Raw genomic sequence first — 17,853 nt, 5'->3', positions numbered from 1 at the left:
AGACCCAAGTTTGTACCGCTTAAAAATATTGAGGATACGAACAAAATTTTGGTATAGGTGTTCATTATATCCATTCCCGGTTTTCGTCACGATAACTCAAAAACGAAAAGAGATATCAAGCTGAAATTTTTATAGCGTGCTCAGGGCGTAAAAAGTGAGCAACATAGGTCAATTTTGTCTTGGGTACGTAGGACCCATCTTATAAACCGTTCAAGATAGAACAGAAGCTGAAATGTATAAAATGTTTCTTATAAAAAAATAAACAACTTTTGTTTGAAACATTTTTTCTTAAAAGTCACTGTTTACCCGCGAGGGCGCAAAAAGTATGTATTATATGAGAATATCTGTTAGAGTTAGGGAAAAAAATAGACTGGAAAAAATTTCCGTTATAGTGTGGGACACCACAGTCATTTATATATAGCTATCTAAGAGTGGCTAACTCTCTTTACTTACATGACGTAAAAAAAAAAAAAACAAATAATTGCGTAATCAACACTGTCTTTCCACAATTAATTCAGTCAATTGTTCACTTGTTTTTTTTTTTTAATTCGCTATATTATAGGTTGAACCTTTTATAAATAATTGATTTTGTCTTTAAATAATTTACGATTCAATTTCTATTTAAGAGGCTTCGAATTGAAAGTATTCAAAATTACTTTTTTTCATACATTTCAATATTTTTATTCATTTATTTATTTGTTCAAATATCTTTTATGTCATTTTTCATACGTTTTTCATTTCTTCAAATGTATTTTTTCAATTTTGATACATTTTTTGTAGTCTTTAATTCTTTATTTCAATTTTAATATTCATTGTTATTAATTACTTTTGAAAGTGCCATCTATATGCAAAACAATGCAACAAATAGGTTTGCGTATTGAATAAATTTAACATGCTTTGTCTGTGGCATCAATTCAGGGGTTTTTTTAAAACGATTGTTGCGTTAAAACTTAATATAAATAAGAATGCACATCTACAGTCAGATCCCTATTTTAGTGTATTTGCTTGTTATCTCATAATAAATATCCTGATCAAACCAAACGTAGGTAAATTCTTTAAACAATAAAACAAATATTTGAAATTAAAAAGTCAAAAACGATTAAAAAAATCAAATTTTCAACAAGTTAAAATAAAAAAAGGCATTCTTTTAAGTTTTATTTATATTATTCAATTAAAAATGAAATAAAAATTCTAATGAAAAAAAAAAAAAATTTATAGTTAAAAAGTTTTTTAAAAATCGTCTTTTAATAAGTTTTGGGACTTTTGAGTTTATCTGGAATTGTTTCAAGCAAAGCTTAGAATAACTCGATTATTATTAGTATAAACATTAAATAAGAATATTTATTACCTACGTATGTACCAAGGAATGAAAAATATAATTTTAATTGTTTATTGATGCAGTTTATTCATTTCGTTATCCTGAATTTATAGATATTACCTTTAAAGGCCGTTTTCCAAGGACTAATTAAATTTTCATTGTTAGTTTTTTTTAGGAAAAATAAATGCAAATAGCTCTGGAAGCACGTTCCAAAAAAATTCATATTTTCTTACGATTAGCAATTCTTTATGATCATTCAATGCCATCTATTTTTGAAAGCTATAGAATAAAAGGTTTGAGCATTGAATAAATGAGACAAAATAAAAAAATAAAATTTTTAGTATTGAATAAAAAAATAAAAATTGTAAATTAATACATAAAAATGAGTATTTAGAAACTTAAATTATTCAGGTATTTCCAGCATGGTATTTGCAGTTTCTATGCTAAAGCTATGGTAAAATTTTTTTTCGACAGAATTTAACGAGATATTAAATAATTTAAGAATTTAATACGGCTTACTATTAAATCCCAAAATTTTAGAAATTTTAACCGTTTAAAACACTAAAACTAATTATGCCTATACGTTCTCAATTTTGACCAATTTACGTCAAAATTAATATCTAAAATTTTTTTATTAATTTTATTCTAAAAACATTCCTTTCAACTCTCCTACTTGGAAGGACAGTGGGTTTTACATGCTTAGACTCTCGAAACAATCAAAAATTCTGCAACTTCGGCATGTCACAGCCAACATTATTGTGAGCCTGTGAAAAAAATTGGCCAATTCTGTCGAAAAGTGCATTCATGCTAGAAATACCTTAAGTATATAAAATTTTTCTTGCAATTTCTCCAAAAGGTGTTTCCATACTATCTACAATTGTTTGATTTAAGTAAGTTGGTGCTCCCGTATGTCGACTTAATAAGTGTAAAGCATAATAATTTTTCCATTCAGTCCAACTTTCATTTGTATACAAGTTATGTATTAAATAATGTACACCAAAATAATTCTTTACTCGATGTACTAAATCTGGATATTTTTCTAGAATACCTTCCGTTGGCAACTGTCCTGCATTATAATACCATTCACTTGGCTTATAATTCTGATAACTTTCTAACCAATATTTTAAAAATCTTGCATTTTTGTTACAAATAATTATCTGTAAAATTATAAAAAATTAAATTTTAAAATTTTTATTTATTATTCGTAATATTTAAGGGAATATGACCTTTTTAAAATTAAAGTACCTAGCATAAACTTTATATTTGCAATAAACAAATCTACTTTATAACTCAGCCGCATAAAATATGTAAAAATTTCCCCACGGACAATCGGAAAAGACCCCCAGAATTGCGTTTTTCAATTCTATATATGCTAGAATGAATGGTTTTTTTATGCGGTTGAGCTATAAATTATATTTGTTTATTGCAAATATCTCGGTTTCCATTGCAAATACATCAAGAAAGATTAGAAATGATTTTATAGAAAAGTTTGATTTCTACGTTTTTTATTTAAAATTTTTTTCCATATCTTCGTATATTTTCGAGATATTTTCAAAAAAGTTATTGTGGAGGTATATAATTATTTTATATAATATATTTTTAATAACTTAACGATCAAAGTTTTTTTTCCCGGCTACGCGACGCACGACTGCGAAAATGTGTTTATCAACCTATATAAATATATATATATATATATATATATATATATGTGTTTGTTCCTCTCTGGCACTCTAGGGATGGAACTCGTAGGAAGTTTTTGATGATTCTTACATCAATCGATTTGCCTTACCTTTGCGAGTGTTGCTAAAGACATGGCATTGATGAAAATTCAATATAGCGACAACCTGATACATCAGATATTGTGAAAAAGAGAAAAATGAAAGTCAGCGAAATGATAATATGATTAATTACAGTAAAAATTATTTTCTACAACTTTGCTTATTATAAAAAATAAAAACTCCCGTAAACTTGTAGGTATTATTTGCCGTGATTTTAGTACTTAATGAACTATGTTTAATTAAGTAAACATGATTTACTAATTTTCATTGAGATCTTATTATTGCAATAGAAAGTCTCATGAGACCTTATCAGATGAAAATGCGTCAACAATAAAAAAAAACTCAATTGTTGTTACCTGAGTACCAATATATTGCTTTTCAGGCCATCCAATTGTAATTTCAAAATATCGAAACTTCTCCAATGATTTCAAAACAAGCATATCTGTATCTAAATAAATACCGCCCCATAATCGTAAAATCTGTATACGACTGACATCTGATGCATGATATACAGAACTTAATAATTGACCATAAACATGCGTGGGACGCATCATAGAAACCAATTCAATTTTTGTATTAAACAATTTCTGAGTTTCCATTATTTTATCCCAATAATATCCCTCAAAATGTTTCATATTTGTATGTATAAATATTCGATTCGGTTGATGAAATTTTAATACTGATAATAAACTTAAATAACCAATAAAATTTATCGTATTTTTATTAAAAATGATGTAATGAACAATATTTGGTACAATTTTAATGCTGGCACCATTATGTAAGTTATCAAAATTCTCATCGAATTCAATGAGGTTTTTTTCGTTTTTTTCGAACATGCGAATGATTATCCAATATTTTAAAATAAGCAATGATAAAAGCACAACCGTACACAGAAAAATAGTCTTGAAAGATATTTTCATTGTGTTTTTTTGTTTTATAAAAGATTTTAAACATTTTTTTTAAATCAAAATAAAATAAAACCTACATATAAAACACTACGCACTTAAAATATAAAAATACTGTACTAACAATATATTATGAAGTTACTACTATAAAAATTAAAAAAGGTGTATTTAAATTTCTTGTTTTCTATGTATCCTTATCTAACACATCAATAAACTTGTATGATTATCTTTGTTATGTAATACATGTATACAATGAGATCCAATTGAAACAAGCAGCATGTTTTTTTCCCATTGAAATAATTATTATTATTAGCCATGCAATAGTCAATGTAAACATATTACTATGGTAACACAACTACTAGATTTCCACTGAACTTGTTTTCCACTCATCGGTAGCAGCAGTATGCAAGCTGGACAAGTGAAAATAACAACAAAATAGCTAGCTATAAAAATGGCCTGTCCTAAAATGGTTGGAAGACTATTAAGAAACGTGGAAGACCAGGTTGTTTGTATCAGAAAATTAAATTGATATATTCTTTGTTTACATTTAGTGTAACTTCTACAGTTCCCTACAAGTAGACGCGGAAACGTAGCACTGAAATTCGAAAATTTGAACAGTAAGACGGATTTGACTGCGGTTTTCTGCATTCAATTCTCTAGAGCGTTCCCCGGCTATCTGGTGCCCAGGATTAACGGAATCTCCGTCGTCTCCTGGAATTTTCGGGAAATTCGTTATATAACCGGTCCAAACTCGTTACTCGGGTGATTTTAGGGTCGCTGAACACTAATATCACGACAGAATCGGGCAAAAGATAGCTGGTGTCCGAAGTAAACTGAGTACTTAAAGTACTCTAGACCCCAAAAACCCCCGTGTAACGAGTTTGGACCGATAATGGAAAGAATTTCCTGAAAACCACCCGGAGACAAATTCTGACGCGATATTAGTATCCCATGTTGTTTATAGACGTATCCCATTATAGCCATTGAATGTAAAACTTGGATCCAAAGATCAGGAGATAAGTGGAGCCTATCTAACACGAAAATATTCAAAAGACTTTAATGCAGTAGATCGACCTGTTACTACATCTGTGCAACCGTGAATTGCAAGAAGCGTTTCCTAATGCTAATAAAGCTGTAAGAATATACTGCACACCATCAACGACATCTGCAGACTGTAAAAAACTCCACCCATTATAATATTTGTGAGTTTTTTTTAAATAATTTATCTTAAACGCCGGAAAGGGGGCACCGTTATTAAGTTCTTGCCCCGAATTTAAAAAAAAAAAAAAACGTAGATATGAAGCTGAGTTTTACATTAATCGTCAATTTGTGGACACCAGCTAGTCACAGCTAATGCTACACCATATATTATTCTATGGTGCTAATAGACACATTAGAATAGACCACGCTAGTAACGGACGATCGTGTAAGTGGGATTCCAGATTCGGTAAAAAGAGAACGATGCTCTGACGTTTTGTCTCTTTTTTGGGCGTGACTAACTTGCCCACTTACAGTAAGCACTTGTCCAAGACTGTTAATGGGCAAACAGAGCATCGTCCTCTTTTTATCGAGTCTGGGCAGATCAGGCCCAATTCTTCAGTCTATTACTACATTCAGTTTATTCTTATATCTCTATGGGTGCTACACCCACACATGATTATAAATGAATGATTTAAAACAACAGTTGCATCATTTGTATTGAATCACCTGATATTATTATATAATTTTATAACTATATCACTATTTATTGGGTATATTACCTCCTTCTTTATCATGTTTAAAATATATTTATATGTGTGCATTATGTATCCATGAACTTCCTGAGGTCATACAAGATACAACAATTGTATAACTGGCATGATGTTTAAATTGTTAATTTATGTAATTAACAATTAATTAAAATCTTTGAGGCTCTCTTTAATTATTTCATTAAATATAATTTTAATTGTGTTAAAAATGTTGTTTTTGGTTACAATGTTGTTAAAGAATACTTTCACCTACTTAATGGTATGAGTCAAACGAGTTGAATGACCTACCTCGAACACAATTCTAAAATAGCCACAATCCAAAAGACACCTGAATGATTTGAACGAGGATGCTTTTTGAAATTCATTTTTTAACAAAACTATTTTAAAACAAAAGTATATGGTTTTTTAGATTTTCCGCTTACTTCCTTGTACAAAGTAAAGGTGATTCGTAATGGCGAAAAAATTTTCAACAAAATCTTTTGAGATTACAATGTTATTTAACGCAAATTGAACAAAATATTTGGAGTAAAACAAACCTTTCGTCTAATTTTCCCAAATTCTAACAGAATCTACCCGCAAAATTTGAAAAATAAGTCTCAAATATTTGCATACACTCATTTTTTTTGGGAACGTCCTTAATGTGGAATTTATGGTATTATAACAAGTCCATGATATTCATATTTTGCTATGTAGCCATATTTTCTCAAACATTAATGCACTAGGCACTACCAAGTTTTGGAACTCAGGACCTTGTTGCGTCCTGAGGTCCAAACAAGGGGAGCTGCCAAAAAATCATCCTTTTTTCGCCTTTTATTAATGCTAGCGATGATATCAAGCTCGATCTATGCGATTAGAGATGTGATTTTATCAGTTAAATATATATTTTACTTAATTTACCAATAAACTGCTGGTAAATATCCGGGCAATTAACCAAATTTGTTCTTGGGTCCGTAGAATTCATCTTGTAAACCGTTAGAGATAGATCAAAAGTTTCACAACTTTTGTTTGAAACATTTTTTCGTAAATATCACTGTTTAACCGCGAGGACGCAAATTAGGTGCTATTATAGTATGTATTATATGGGAATATCAGTTATGTGTGTGCGGCTATCAAAGAGTGGCAACCTTTCTTTACTTACGTGACGTAAAAAAAAAAAACGATTACGGCATCAACACTGTCTATACAGTCAATTGTTTGTTTTCACTTTTTTTTTTCTTTAACACTAAAAGCTACTATGTATTTTTCTTATTTATTTTTCAGAGATGATTTATTGCAGCGCTTAGATCTTTACCTTGATGAAATAGACGTAGCCTAAGTTAATTAGGTACCTACCATTTTTATTTTTAATGTTCAGGCATGGAAAATAGAGAAATAGATCAAACTCTATGTAAACAAATGGCTGTCACAAATAAGTCGTAAGTACAGTGTTCCTTTTGCTCCGAAGTGATTATAATATAATAAATGGGAGAGAGAGCAGAAAGAAGATTTTTAAAATACTACATATTTCTTATTCAGTCCTATTTATTATACTATATTTACTTCGGTGTAAAAGGGAGATTAGTGACGCTATTAATTTCTATAATCACGTTGGCAAATTTTGTCAATTCTCCCGCTTGAGTTCGGCCTCCTTCTCTAGCCTCCATGGGGTTCAGGTTAACGAAGAAAAAAAATAGTCATTAAGATTTGAATTCTATTTTATTTTCACATATTTTTGACAATATGATTAATTTATAATACAAGAAACGGTCACAAATCGAATCAAAATATCAGTAGATACGTAATAATAAATTATCAATTTATTTTATATATTTCATATTTTGATTCAATATTGATTTTTATTTTTTCACATAGCGATAGTACTTAGGATTTGAGCTTAAAAAGAATTTATGATGTGTGTGAATTTATTTTTATACACAGTAATGAAACAATCTACAATGGAGCCAACGAGGCACTTTACAAATCACTCAAAATTTTCCAAAAATTAGGTACACGATCATTAATGAATGAATGAATTTATAAATATATAATATATATTTATCATAATACTACTATATATATATAAAATTTTTTTGTTTAAACATAATTTTCATGTTGTTAGTTAATTCAATTAATTTGTTTATTTACTTCTTTCATTAAAAATTTGACAAAAATCAAAAACAGGTACTGCTTGGTTAGATATAATATTCTTTAGTAATTATCGATAAATTGATTTTACAGTAGTTAGAAATATGATAAAATTTGATTTGTCAATATAAATTATAAGATGCTATGCCATCAAATTGTTTTTCTGCATTAAGAGTAGCAAACCATTTATATTTCTCCACTAAATCCTCCACGTGAACAGTTTGTCATTTGCCTATAGGATATAATAGAAATTTTTTCTAATATTCGTTTCCAAAAAGAAGAAATGATTTTGGGAAGAATCTTACCCGATTTTCGAAATTCCGCGGACAGAGAATGTATTGATTGTTAAGTAAAATGCCCTAAGAATCTCTCCACACAAATTTAAGCTAACACTATTATAGTCCTGTAAATATGCAGCAGTCATTTATGAAACACTTTTCCACTGACTACGTAGTTGTTCAAGCTGTTTCGACATATGTTGACATTTATTGATTTTCGATCTTGAGACTGTTGACCATGAATATTCGTCGCTCCTTGTGTAAAAAAAGGATAAATATACGATGAATACGACATGGAATTGTGGAAGCCAAGGCTCACGTCAAAAAAGAGTCAACGCTCGAATGTACAGACTGATTTGGTTGAAGATTATTTCCGGATCACAATCTACATACTGTACATCGATTGGTTTCTGACACATTTACAGGATCGATTTTTGAATTATGGCTATAATTAATCAAATTTTACATGTCTTTTTCCCAACAAAATGAAAATTTTTGATGAAAACTCTTGCGCTAAACTTTTTTGAACCATACTCTTCAATTTTGCACGATGATTCCCATGACATCTGGGTCGACGAAGTTCAATTTTGACGAAAACGCATTGCTGGGCAGAGCGTCAAAAATTCAGTCGAAGCACTCGATATTTGCAATGAAGATTTTTCCAAATGTCTACCACATGCTTCGCGCTCTGGCAGTTTTACCTATGTCAATAGAGACGAATGTCAATAGAGACAAAACATCTCAGATCGACAATGTCTGAAGATCGGCTAAACGTTTTAGCCTCGCTCAATGTATATCGCGGTGTATAGGTCGATGTGCACAGAGTTTTGAAATAGTTTTTTTTGTACCTCGCAGAAGAAAAAATAGTGGCTGAATATCACATTTTGACATAATAAAATGTTCTCTTATTCGAAAAAAGAGTTTTTTTATTTTTATTGACTTTATGGCCTAGCATGATGAACGAAAGTCTCAAATAGTATCCTAAATTTTATCATATTTCTTCAGAATTCAAACAAATGTTATATGTGAGGCTTTTTACGTGTATTTTTTATGTATCAGAAAATTGAATTTCTTATTTTTGTACAATTTACTTACTACATTATGAAAAATAAAATATAGAACACAATTAATGAAATTAAAAAAGTTGAGCGAATTAAAAAAGTAACAAATCGTTAAAATACAATTTGTAAGTTATTTATTGTTTTATTTCATTCTTCTTATAAATAAGTTGGAGCCATCATCATTTTGACTCATAAAATTGTTTTTAATTACTTGGCTCAATCTTATTTATTTGCAGGAATGATATCTATAAATAATAATAAAAAAAGGAAAAACATAAAATTATGTTCTCATTTTTTAAAAGCATTTTATATTTAAAAAAATAATAAATAATACAGATTTTTAAAAAAATTGTCTGTCTAAAAACAACAGCATTCATTTAAAATAAAACTGTTGTGAGATCTAAACTTATTACAGAACATACGTTAAAAATTTTCTACTGTTATAATTTATTTTTGGAGTTCTTGACCACACAAATATTTATTAAATCCGGTTATCTAAATTTTCGAGAAGGATGTCTTTAAAAAAAATATTTATAGACATATTCAAATAGACCTTTTTCACATTTTTTTTTTAAATGAAAATAAATGTCTTGATAAATGGGCTAATTTTTTCCCCCGATTTTTTTGAAGCCATATGACCGAAAAAACAGACAATGAAAATCATTAAAATTCAAATTGGCGAAAACGATCCGGAAACACACGATGTTACACGAAGGTTGGTTTGACGTCATTTAAAGTTGAAAATAGTGATATATTAATACAACTGTTGACACTGTTTTATATTGTCATTGCTTGTCGGATTGACATCACAGTTCACGTGTGCGGTGAAGCCAAAAAAAATCGTTTTAAAATATTTCAAATATTGTGACTTTTTAACAATTTTTTTCATAATGTTTTTATTGTTAAAAATGCGTAATTTTTGAGTTACAAGCTCTACTCGACATATATTTTCATAAAAAATTATCAAAAAGCATTTCTGTTTTTCATGAAAAAGGTCTATTGACTTTATAGTGAACATGCATTGTCCTCGAATAATATATACTTATGATTTCGCGGTTATATTAAATATTCGAACTACAAAAATAAATTATACAAAAACCTTCCCCCTATTCTTCGCTTTTAACAAAATTATGATTAATCTTCTTTTTTTTGAAACTATTTATTCTGCATTATACAGATAACTTACTAGTAGTTTTTTTAAAATATTTATAAGTATTTTTTTCAATATAATTTTAATTTAAAAAATGTTTTGCACTTCTCTCTGCTAATTTCTTTTATTTATTTATTATACTGATATAAATAACATTTTTTATATAATATATATATTTTTATTTTTTTTACTTCTTATTATTATAACATAGTATCTAAAAAACAACCTCGTTTCGTTAAGTTTCTTTATCAACATTATCATCCTTGTCATCATCTAATCATCGTTAGATATAAAGGAAAAAGTTTTTTTTTTTACATTTTAGGTTAGAAACTCTCTGGAAATTTTATTAATGGCATTTATATATTAATAAATTTTTGAATCCATTTCATTTTCATTAAATTTCTTGAAAGTAGAGACATATTGAATGCCAACATTCAAATAAAAGCTCTTTTCTTCGACCATCATGCATCGTTAATTAGACTTAATCGACCGATCTTCTGTTTCCCAGAAGTGGTCACTTCTCAACTTATTGGGTTCAGCCGAATATTTTATTGGATGAGTCTTATTACGGATTACTAAACATGTCCAATAATGATTCTTAGAAGTTTAGGAGCGTTTTAACATGAATGTATCTGTTGGGGAAAAATATTTTACCCAATATTATAAAAAATAATAATATTCAAAATTAATTTTTGGTTTAGTGAATATGAATTTTAATAAATTTTATAATTTTTTTTAACAAAATCATGATGTAATCAATAATTATTTATATTAAAATTACTATACACTCTACAAAATTCTTTTCTGCCCAACATTGTACATTAAAACAAAGAAATATGTTCAACTAAAGCGCAACTAAATTAAAAACTTGATTTGAATTCTTCTTCCCCGATTAATTACTAAGAGAGAATAGTCAGAAGCCTTCTATAAATTCGGAAAAACAAACGCAAGGCATAACATAATGCAAGAGCTAAAGAAATAGGTTTCCCAAAATACTTGGTAAAAAATGGGAACTACTATTTTATTTGTTGAAAATTAAAATTTAAGGAAGTGGTTTCCTTTGACTATTTTAGAGAATTGATTGAGTTTAAAAAAATTTTAACATAGAATAAAGTTAAACTAAATTTATAATGGTTACGTATATCTTCACACTTTTCGATATTTTATTTATATTTCGAAGATCCGGTTTTAAACTGTTTATCGTTGCACCAACATACCAAACTTGGACAACTAGACAATGAACCAAACCACAACTAATTAATGAAGTGAATAGACATTTCAATTAACAATAATTCACATGGAGCTGAAAATTGGTCCAGATGTTGGGCACACCATTAAAAATAAAATTTAAAATTCTTACCGATACTACATCGGTAAAAAATTTATTCAAGGTCAAAGGTTGAAATTATCGATCTTTGGCATTATCCTGGCAAACGGTAAGTTTTATCATAAAAATGGATTGGGCAAAAATTGAAGAGCAATTATCTACAAAAATCATCCTTATACTTTTACCCATTTCCTCGCACCACCTGTGAGGTAATTTGCTTTGCGCGTTTTGTTAACATAGTTTCAAAATGTTATGATTTCAAAAAAATGTTATATTTACTAAAAACTGATACTATTGGAAATGATTAAAGTGGCATGTTTGATCAGTGATTTCGTAAAACTATTAGCCTGACTGATAATCATCAAATTGTACTTCAACAACAATGTCTTCTCTTTCCATTTGCTGGATACTTGAAAATTGTTCTAAAAGCGACACATCAATTGCCTTTTTCATCATTTTCATTAGCCTTTTTCAGTTTTATTCCTATTCTCATACCAAGCTGGTTAAGAGTATCATGATCACTATCAAAAAATGGATAAATATTATTATCGGCTTGCAGTCTAAAAAACTTAAATTAAAAAGCAAGTAAAATAAAATTTTGTTTATTAATATATAAAAATTCCATACATAATAAATTTCGAATTTTTTTCTTCCTTTTCTTAATAATTTGTACGCAAATTTTACTTTAATTAATAATTTTTTTTACAAAAATAAATTATCTATACACACATTTTTTTTATTTGCGAAATATGTTCTGTTTCGTCATTGCATTTGGTAGTACACATAAAATAAATAAAAAAAAATTTATACTAAAAAAGAATTAATTAAACATTTGCAAAGAAAAGTTTTGGAAATAATTTAAATAAAAAAAGAAATAATTTTAACAATAAAAGACCACGATAAACTTAATATTTATGGTACAAATAAATAAAAAAAAATTTTTACGTTTTACAAATATTTACGTGTACAAATTTTGTCAAAATTTATATTTTAAATGAGTATTCGACGCCGAGTTTTTTACAACTAAATATATTAGTATTTTACTCAGAGCAAAAGATTAATACATTAAAAAAAACCAATTACTTGGTGTTAATTTGTTTTGAGAGTTAATAATCTAATCTACACACAAATTTAGATAAGTTTCATGCCTGTTTTCATCAGAATTAGTAAAGTTCAATAACTTATCGTTTTCGAATAAACCATATACGCATGAACGAACTTGGGTTTGGACACCGTATAAACTTTAGAATCTAAGATGAGCTGATTAATGAAATTAATTCTAGTTCGTCAACGTTCCTTCACTTCTGCCGAGAAGTTTATCCAGCAGTAATGTTGCTTAGCATTCCTGATAAAAACATCGCCTTTGATGTACAAAAATTGTCTGCTGTAGCTCTGAATCAGCTGTAGCTCATCGGGGTGAATAAGTCACTAATCAAGTACTAAGTAACGAATTTTTCTGAGCTTTGTTGAACAACACAAAAACTATTATTTACTATTTACTAAAAATTGATCTAGAATAAGAAATTGGCTTTGATGAAAATAGGCATTACACTCTTATTATGCAAAAAAATTTAAGATATTTTGTATTCGCTTGATGTTTTTCTGTGATCGTGAGTCGAAAATTTTTTTTATAAAATTATAATTCACGCTGTACTGTAGTTTAAAAATATATTATTTACTCATAAGCCTTTGAATAAGTGTTTACACGAAGCCAACACTTTTGAATATTTTTCACTCTTTACGTAAACAAAAGACATTATGATGTATGACTTTACTGAATTTATATGTTTAAAATTGTTTTATGAAGATAAATAATCGAAAAACAATTAAACCAACACAGATTGTAAAATAAGAAAATTCTCACGTTGATTACGATGGTAACCATAAACAAATTTCCTCGAAGTAACTGGGCTGTTAACATCAAATCCAAAAAAAAGTTTGCTGTCTACTATGTATATAATAATATACCGCCTCTCTAATTGGATAAATTTATTGATTTTTTATTAATTGATAAGCTTAATTCACTAGTGTATTTTTCTACTATCAATTATAGAACACCCTGTATAGGTATGACGTTTATGAATTCTTGAAGAATGATAACGAATTTTAGTTTTTTATTTTTATGTAAATTGTCAATTTAAGCAACTCTTATTTGAAATTTTTTTCGTTAATAACTTGCGCGTTGAGATATCTAGCTTTTTTGTTTTAAGGGACTTTTGAGGGTGTTCTATCCTCCGGGAAAAGTTATTTTTACTATCGTGATCAGAAACTGATTTTCCAAAAAAAAGAATTGCTAAGAGTTCAGTTTTCTTACAACCAGAAAAGTTTTCTTAATATTTCATTTTCATGATTTAATGGTCCTTTTTATTTAAATTCATTAAACATCTGATGAATTGGGGAAAAATTACAAAAACGGGAGGCTACAGGTCTAACGTTTTGATGTTCTTTTTTCAAAAAAGCAACTTTAGATTTTCAAAGCGGAGATCCTGTTCTATCAAATGAAGTTTTCAATAATCCAAATCTTTTATTTGTTTTAGAAAAACTTGTTTCTCCAATAATTGGAAGCTTGTTATTGTCTTCAATTAAGTGTACAATTAAAGAAACTTATTTGAAGTTTTTGCTTCCAGAGTCGTTAATTATGGTTATGCATTTAATTTAATTAATTAATTACAAGTCGTATTTGGTTTATCGTATGTGTAACGCTTCGTGTAAACAAGGCTTTGTTTAAGATGTTTTACAGGAATGAAACAAATATGATTCTTTTCGTTAGCATAATATTTTTTTGAGAATGAGAGACTAACAAAAACTAAAAAAAATCAACAAAAGAAAAAAAAATGAAACAATAAAAGGTAGGTAAAATTTATGAATCGGAAGGATTTTCTAACATTTCTGTTAAGAATGTATCAATAGGTACATCGCCAATAAGTCTGAAGAAAAATAAATGCTCCAAGCATTTGAGGCCAATGGAACGTAATGAGGGTAAACGTAATAATAATTTTGCAAAACGTCCAGGTTCATTTGGATGTGCTGTTCTTGTATATTCTTCTAAAACTGCGTATACTTTTTCACGTAGAATTTCTACATCAGCTGCTGATTTTAAACCTCGAACTTCTAATTAAAAGACAAAAAATAAAATTAATCAAAAATAGAAAGTGGAAAGTAAATTATAGATCGGATAATTAGACGCGGTAAGGTTATTAATGCCAGTAGCAGCTGTTTTTGCGTTTGGAAGAATAAAAGGTTTTTCCTGGACCTGGATAAGTACAACTGTATGGTTTTCAGAATGAGTTTTTTATCAGCGTATCTTTTTTTTTATAAAAACAAAGATGCACGCAAAAAACAATGAACCTTAACTTTTTGTCCCGTGGTAAATAGGCTCTTGAGTCAATGTAAAACATTTATCTCATAGGACATAAACATGGCAGTTCGGCCATTTTTGAGATATAAAAAAATCTGAGAAAAAAAGTGGAACCTAGCCTTTTAGAAGCAACGGTAAGTCAAAGCATCTATTTTTTTATAAACCGGAAAAATAGTGGCTGACAAAACTTTTTGGCAGTTTTGGAGGGGGGTGGGGTTGAAGTTTACTGGAAATAAAGAAGATCCTAACCGAAAAAATTCTAGTGTAATTTTCTTGTTATAACATATATTTTTATGATAAGGGTGGAAGAAGTCTCGAAAACTGCTGTAAAACAAATTAAGTTAAAACTGAATAAAATTTCTGACGCTTGGAAGGGGAGGAAGGAAATGTCTCAGTATTGTGTAAAGTTTAATGTCGTTATGGAAGTAATTTGGCAAGCTATCGAAATTCTTTTCAGTTTTAACTTAATTTGTTTTACAGCAGTTTTCGGGACTTCTTCCTCGCTTGATTTCAAATTACCATCATATTGCTAGTCTACGGTGTCTACCACTATTTTTCCATAAAAGTATATGTTGTAACAAGAAAATCACACTTGAGTTTATCCAGTTAGGATCATATTTTCTTCCGGTTAACTTCAACCCCACCCCCTTCCGAAACCGCAAAAAAGCATTGCCTGTCATTATTTTTTCCGATTTATAAAAAATGGATGCTTTGACTTACCGTTGCTTCCAGACGGTTAGAGTCCACTTTTTCCCCAGATTTTTACACCCCGTTATATCTCGAAAATGACCGGACAGCCATATTTATGTCCTATGATACAAAATGCTACACATCGGCTCAGGAGCTTATTTACTACTCGATAGAAAGGTAGGGTCCATTAATTTTCAGTGTTATATCCTAGAATATTTGTTCGTTTGCTCTTTTTTGTTTATTTGTTTATAACAGATTAGGTATTTTGATTTTGGATTAATAATAAGTAGAAATTACATTACCTGGATTAAACAATATAATTGTTCGCAAACAGCCCAATTCAGTCTTATCCATTTTCATTTCACGCATTTTTGATACTAATTCAGTTAAAACACGATCATATATTGTTCCAACACCCACTTCATGTGCTGAATTACGTTGTACAGTTAAACCTGTAGCAAGTACAATACCGTCACGTGATTCGATTGATCGATGTGAGAATGCAGCAATTAATAATTCATTCCAACCAGCTTGTAGTAATAGTACTTGATCCTGTACTGGTAATGACGTAAAATGTGGTATATGTTTTGCCCATTCAACCAATTGAAACAATTGTTTATTTGTTGCTTGACATATGTTTGTAACAGCATTCTGTAAAAAAATTGTAAATAGCATTAATTCGATTACTTCTCTTATTTTAAAGTTTTATTGCGAACTATATCTCGCCATCTATGAGTGAATTAATTATACGAAGTTGTCAGAAAAACGGTAATGTATGTAAAAAAGAAAAGTTTGTGTTTAGACAAACACATTTATATGAATGTGTGCGTAAAAATAAATATGTATATATTATAAAATTCATAGCGCAGGAGCTGCGTAAGTCGAATATTGAATTTTTAATTTTTCAAGAATTTTTATTTCTAAAACTATGCGTTTAGAGACCTGGCAATGTATCACCACTACTGCAGGAGTTGTCACAGTGGTGAGGAGGAGGAGACAATGTCTCATCTTCTCTGTCACTGCCCATCTCTTTTCATGAGCAGATGGACTTACTTGAGCCAGCCTTTCTTTGACAACTTCTCCGACAAGTCCGTCGACGTCAAATCTCTCCTGCTGCTGTTTTTAAACAGCTCCAAATCATTCATGGAGTAGTGGCCGGGGATGGGCCTACCCTTTTTCGATGTACAACGCACCCTATGGTCTAAGGGGTTTAGAGAAAAAATCATCAAAGTACTTTTATGCTTAAAACTGATGAAAAAATATTTTTTACGGTATTTTCATATTTTGTTAAGAAATGCATAAAAAAAACTCAATGCATATTTCCCCATTCACATTGGTTAGGTATGTTCAAGCCTAAATTCTCTTTAACCCAATTAAGTTTGGAACAAATTTTAGTTAAATTACGTAATAAAATAATATAACATTTACATGCTATGAAATAATTTGTAATTTAATAATATGAATTTATGAGATACATAAATTCATGAACATAGTTAATCACGCATACTTGTTAATAAATTAGAATATAGTTAATAATTAAAAAAGTACATAATAAAATGCAAATATAAAAATGAAAACATGAAATGTTTACTCATAATTATCATTAAGTGTAATTTCGTTCAATATTCCGTTTTCTGGGCCAAATAGAACAAACATATCGCAAATTGCATGGGAATTTGTTTATTTTGTCTCTTTTTTTAAAGCTTCCATTAAAGTTCCCAAGTCTTGAAATTACAACTTCGATTAGTTTCAATTGACCTTTTAAATTTAAATAATCCACTTTTGGATGATGGTTAAAATAAGTTTGGTAATAAAAAATAAGAGATTTTAACTATGGACTCGAGTGTCGAATTTATGGAAACCGGGTTTTTCTATTTTTGTGATTCGTTTTTCGAATTCCCACAATTTTTGTATGCCTGTCGGTTTAAATTAAAACAAAGCAATACAATATCATCCAATGGAGTGGAATTTTGCTGTTTTTTCGAAACATTTTTGCAGCCATTAATTAAGATTTTGGCCCCAATTTCCTAGATCAATTTTTTTATATTATATAAATACGTATTTCGACTACCAGGTAGTCATCATCAGTATGAATTAGCTAATAGATATTACTCTT

General features: G+C 29.0%; 2 protein-coding genes across 5 annotated transcripts in view; both read right to left on the bottom strand.

Moving 5' to 3' along the window:
- Nucleotides 1-1,904: 1,904 nt before the first annotated feature.
- On the bottom strand, nucleotides 1,905-3,932 carry LOC123292811. The gene is made up of 2 exons (XM_044873528.1): nucleotides 3,453-3,932; nucleotides 1,905-2,475 (listed from the first exon to the last, which is right to left on the bottom strand). The coding sequence occupies exons 1-2, from the start codon at nucleotides 3,930-3,932 to the stop codon at nucleotides 2,137-2,139; spliced, it is 819 nt and encodes a 272-aa protein (XP_044729463.1). The 3' UTR covers nucleotides 1,905-2,136.
- A 10,293-nt stretch (nucleotides 3,933-14,225) lies between these two features.
- The window catches only part of LOC123290556 (retinoic acid receptor RXR-alpha-B), a 148,871-nt gene continuing 145,243 nt past the window's right edge, over nucleotides 14,226-17,853 (bottom strand). For 3 of the 4 annotated variants that reach the window (XM_044870778.1, XM_044870774.1, XM_044870776.1), the window contains exons 5-6: nucleotides 16,040-16,388; nucleotides 14,226-14,800 (exon numbers count right to left, since the gene is read on the bottom strand). In XM_044870778.1, coding sequence (XP_044726713.1) covers nucleotides 14,550-14,800; nucleotides 16,040-16,388 — 600 coding nt within the window. In that variant the 3' untranslated portion in view covers nucleotides 14,226-14,549. The remainder of the gene's footprint in view (nucleotides 14,801-16,039; nucleotides 16,389-17,853) is intronic. The other variant, XM_044870775.1, reaches the window with a different exon arrangement.

This window comes from Chrysoperla carnea, chromosome 1, assembly GCF_905475395.1.
Source record: "Chrysoperla carnea chromosome 1, inChrCarn1.1, whole genome shotgun sequence".
Lineage (NCBI taxonomy): Eukaryota > Metazoa > Arthropoda > Insecta > Neuroptera > Chrysopidae > Chrysoperla > Chrysoperla carnea.
This window is presented reverse-complemented; position numbering and strand designations above follow the sequence as displayed.